Source organism: Sander lucioperca, chromosome 13 (genome assembly GCF_008315115.2).
Source record: "Sander lucioperca isolate FBNREF2018 chromosome 13, SLUC_FBN_1.2, whole genome shotgun sequence".
NCBI lineage: Eukaryota > Metazoa > Chordata > Actinopteri > Perciformes > Percidae > Sander > Sander lucioperca.
The window spans coordinates 25,365,617-25,370,616 of NC_050185.1; the positions used below are offsets into that span (position 1 = coordinate 25,365,617).

The 5,000-nt window shown below is 40.0% G+C and overlaps 1 protein-coding gene across 3 annotated transcripts in view; it reads right to left on the bottom strand.

Annotated features, from left to right (window-relative positions):
* The window catches only part of LOC116036420 (stromal interaction molecule 1-like), a 38,338-nt gene that overhangs the window by 7,262 nt on the left and 26,076 nt on the right, over positions 1-5,000 (bottom strand). For all 3 annotated transcript variants that reach the window (XM_035990807.1, XM_035990806.1, XM_035990805.1), the window contains exon 7: positions 703-880. In XM_035990807.1, the coding sequence (XP_035846700.1) occupies positions 703-880 (178 nt within the window). The remainder of the gene's footprint in view (positions 1-702; positions 881-5,000) is intronic.

Consider the following 5,000-nt stretch of genomic DNA (forward strand, 5'->3'; position numbering starts at 1 on the left):
AAATATGAAGTATGTGCAATGGGAAATATATATTATGTGCAATGGGAAATATATAGTACATGCAATGGGAAATATGAAGTATGTGCAATGGGAAATATATATGTGCAATGGGAAATATATATGTGCAATGGGAAATATATAGTACATGCAATGGGAAATATATAGTACATGCAATGGGAAATATATAGTACATGCAATGGGAAATATATAGTACGTGCAATGGGAAATATGAAGTATGTGCAATGGGAAATATATATGTGCAATGGGAAATATATATGTGCAATGGGAAATATATAGTACATGCAATGGGAAATATATAGTACATGCAATGGGAAATATGAAGTATGTGCAATGGGAAATATATATGTGCAATGGGAAATATATATGTGCAATGGGAAATATATAGTACATGCAATGGGAAATATATAGTACATGCAATGGGAAATATGAAGTATGTGCAATGGGAAATATATATGTGCAATGGGAAATATATATGTGCAATGGGAAATATATAGTACGTGCAATGGGAAATATGAAGTATGTGCAATGGGAAATATATAGTATGTGCAATTGGAAATGTGTAGTATGTGCAATGGGAAATATATAGTACGTGCAATGGGAAATATATATTATGTGCAATGGGAAATATATAGTACGTGCAATGGAATGATGACCTGACCCCTGATTGGCTGAGTGGTGTACCTGTTCCAGCTCCTCCTCGGCGTATTTCTGCCGGCTCCTCTTGTTCTCCGTTCCCTCTCGCAGCTCTTGGAGCCGCTGAGCTTCCTGTTTGGCCGAGTCAATCTCGCTCCGCAGCTTCTCCTCCACCTTCACCTTCTCCACCTGAACGCTGAGCTGCTCCTCCTGGGCCCTCTGCAGCCTGACGGACAACAAGAGGCTGCTCTGATTGGCTGTTCAACTTCTTTTATTTACTGCTAGGACCACTTATGACATACTTTACTATGAGTTTTTTTTTTTTTTTTCGACATACTATAGTATGACTTTTTTTTAGTTTTTCGACATACTATAGTATGACTTTTTTTTAACTTTTGTTGCTTTTTACGACTTTACAATCGTGCAAAACCCGGACTAAGACTTAAACACAGATTTTTTCCACAGCTATCAGAACTCTGAACAGACTTAAACCCCCATGTTTTTAAACTAATCTGTAATATTTTCATCATTGTGTAATTTCACAATGCAGTTTTGCAAAATTGTATTCATCACTGTGTGGAATGTGTGAAGATAATGTGTTTTTTTTAATGTTTTAATGATACAATGACAATAAAAGGCATTTTATTAATTTCTGCTATTATTTCATCCAGCTGTTCTTGAATGAAAAATTAACCTTGAATCTATAGTCATAAATCTTTACTGACGGTTGATAGTGACTGATGGTAGTTTATTTAAAGTTTATAAAAGTAATTTAGAAAGAAATAGACTTCATCACATTCACTCATACAGAAAAATCCCTGCATTCAACCCATTTTCGGATTAGGGTTGTGTTGCTCAAGGACACTCTGAAATGCAGCCGGAGAGCTGGGGATCGAACCGCCGATCTTATGGTTGAAGGACACCTGCTGAAACTCTGGGCCACAGGCCAGCATGTACAGTATGTCAAAAAGACAGTAAAAAGTCCAAAAAAAACAAAGTCATAGTATAGTATGTCGAAAAAAGTCATAAAAGGTTTTTGGTAGCAGGAGTAAAACAACCACTGCAACGATAGAACAGAATAGGAAAATCAAATGTGGACTATTAAATATTAGATCTCTGTCATCGAAAGCATTATTGGTAAACGAATTGATATCAGATAACCACATTGATTTATTCTGCCTCACCGAAACCTGGCTGGGCCATGACGAATATGTTAGTTTAAACGAAGCCACTCCTCCCAGTCATAATAATACCCAAATTCCACGAGGCTCAGGCCGAGGAGGGGGAGTTGCAGCCATATTTGACTCGAGCCTGTTAATTAATCCTAAACCTAAACTAAATTATAACTCGTTTGAAAGCCTTGTTCTTAATCTTCAACACCCAACATGGAAAACAGTACAGCCAATTATATTCGTTGTTGTTTACCGAGCACCAGGTCCATATTCTGAGTTTTTATCTGAATTCTCAGAGTTTTTATCATGCGTAGTCCTTCAATCAGACAAAGTACTTATTGTAGGTGATTTTAATATCCATGTGGACGTTGACACCAATAGCCTTAGTACTGCTTTCAATTCACTGCTAGATTCTATTGGTTTCAGTCAGAGGGTGCATAAGGCCACGCACTGTTTTAACCACACCCTCGACCTTGTGCTAGAATATGGCATCAAAATTGACGATTTAATAGTATTTCCGCAGAATCCTTTATTATCAGACCATTTTTTAATAACTTTCGAATTCCTACTACCAGACTATACGAAATTAAATAAAAGTTTCTACACCAGATGCTTATCTGACAGTGCTATAGCTAAATTTAAGGAAGCTATTCCAACAGCACTTAACTCAATGTCATGCCTTAATATAACAGAGGACTGTTATGTTAACTTTAGTCCCTCCCAACTTGATAACTTTGTAGACGCTGCTACGGCCTGCCTACGGACGACTTTAGACTCGGTTGCTCCTCTCAAAAAGAAGACGATGAAGCAAAGGAAACTAGCACCTTGGTATAACTCCCAAACTCGCAAATTAAAACAAATCTCACGAAAACTTGAAAGTAAATGGCGTTCCACCAAACTGGAAGAATCTCGTGTGGATTGGCAAGATAGTCTAAAAAATTATAGGAGGGCCCTCAGAAATGCCAGATCAGACTATTACTCAACACTAATAGAAGAAAATAAGAACAACCCAAGGTTTCTTTTCAGCACTGTAGCCAGGCTGACAGATAGTCACAGCTCTATTGAGCCATCTATTCCTATAGCTCTGAGCAGTGATGACTTCATGACCTTTTTTAATGATAAAATTATAACAATTAGAGAAAAAATTCATCACCTTCTGCCCACAGCTTCCAACGACTCACCATTGGGCGCAGGAGGGCTAGAGAGAACGATAAGACCTGATACTTATTTAGACGGCTTTTATCCTTTAGACCTCCAACAATTAATGTTAAGGGTCTCTTCAGCTACGCCAACTACCTGTCTCTTAGACCCCATTCCAACGAAGCTACTTAAAGAAGCACTACCCGTGGTCAACACCACATTACTAGATACGATCAATATGTCCTTATTAACGGGTCACGTACCGCAGTCTTTTAAAGTAGCTGTGATAAAACCTATTCTGAAAAAACCCACCCTCGACCCTGAGGTCTTAGCCAACTATAGACCTATATCTAACCTCCCGTTTCTCTCCAAAATCCTTGAGAAGGTAGTCGCTAATCAATTGTGTGACTTTCTGCATAGAAATAGTCTATTTGAAGACTTTAAGTCAGGATTTAGAATGCATCATAGCACAGAGACGGCACTGGTGAAAATCACTAACGACCTTCTAACTGCTGCTGACAAAGGACTTGTCTCCGTACTTGTCTTATTAGATCTTAGTGCTGCATTCGACACTATTGACCATACCATCCTCTTACAGAGACTGGAACATTTAGTTGGCATTAAAGGAATCGCACTAAGCTGGTTTAAGTCCTATTTTTCTGAGCGATCCCAATTTGTTAATATTAACGATAAACCATCCAAATACGCTAAAGTTAGCCATGGCGTTCCTCAAGGCTCAGTGCTTGGACCAATTCTATTCTCTTTATATATGCTTCCTCTAGGCAATATTATTAGGAAACACTCAATTAACTTTCACTGTTACGCAGACGACACCCAATTATATCTGTCAATCAAGCCAGACGAAAGCGGTCAGTTAGCTAAACTTCAAGCGTGCATTAAAGATATAAAATCCTGGATGACCCACAATTTTCTGATGTTGAACTCAAACAAAACGGAAGTTATTGTGCTGGGACCCAAGCACCACCGAACTTCATTATCTAAATATATAGCTACCCTAGATGGTATTGCCCTGGCCTCCAGCACTACTGTCAGAAATCTAGGAGTCATTTTTGACCAGGATCTATCCTTTAACGCCCACTTAAAACAAACCTCAAGAACAGCCTTTTTCCATCTTCGTAACATTGCCAAAATCAGGAACATCCTGTCTCAAAACGATGCTGAAAAACTAGTCCATGCATTCGTAACTTCCCGGCTGGACTACTGTAATTCTTTACTATCAGGCTGCTCAAATAAGTCCCTCAAGACCCTCCAGCTGATCCAGAATGCTGCAGCACGTGTTCTGACAAGAACTAACAAAAGAGATCACATTTCTCCTGTATTAGCTTCTCTGCATTGGCTTCCTGTAAAATCCAGGATTGAATTTAAAATCCTTCTCCTGACCTACAAAGCACTAAATGGTCAAGCACCATCATACATAGAAGAGCTTTTAGTACCTTATTGTCCAACTAGAGCACTGCGCTCCCAGAACTCAGAGCTACTTGTGGTTCCTAGAGTCTCTAAAAGTAGAATCGGAGCCAGAGCCTTCAGCTACCAGGCTCCTCTCCTGTGGAACCAGCTCCCAACTTGGGTTCGGGGGGCTGACACCGTCGCCACATTTAAGAATAAACTGAAAACCATCATCTTTGATAAAGCTTATAGTTAGGGAGTGAGGAGTTGCAGCATAGTAGAGTAGAGTAGAGGGAGGCAGGAAGTACAAGCCCGTTCCGGCAGGGGAGAGTACGAGCCCGGTCCAGGGCCCCTCTCTTTAGCCTGCCTCTCTTAGTTATACTATTATAACTCTAGACTGCTGTGGGAAGCTCCTTCCAAGGACACAATGAGCCGCTCCCTCTTCTCTCTTTTCACTTGTCTCCTTTTGTGTGCATCTTAGTCCCAGAAATGCCTGTTACTAACCTAGCTCTGGGGAGTTTTCTCCCCGGAGTCCCTTTGCTTCTTCTTCACCCAGAACATCGCCTTGGAATTGGGTGGCACCTACACCGGGGTCCTGGGTGCAGCTGACGCTATGGACTTACTACA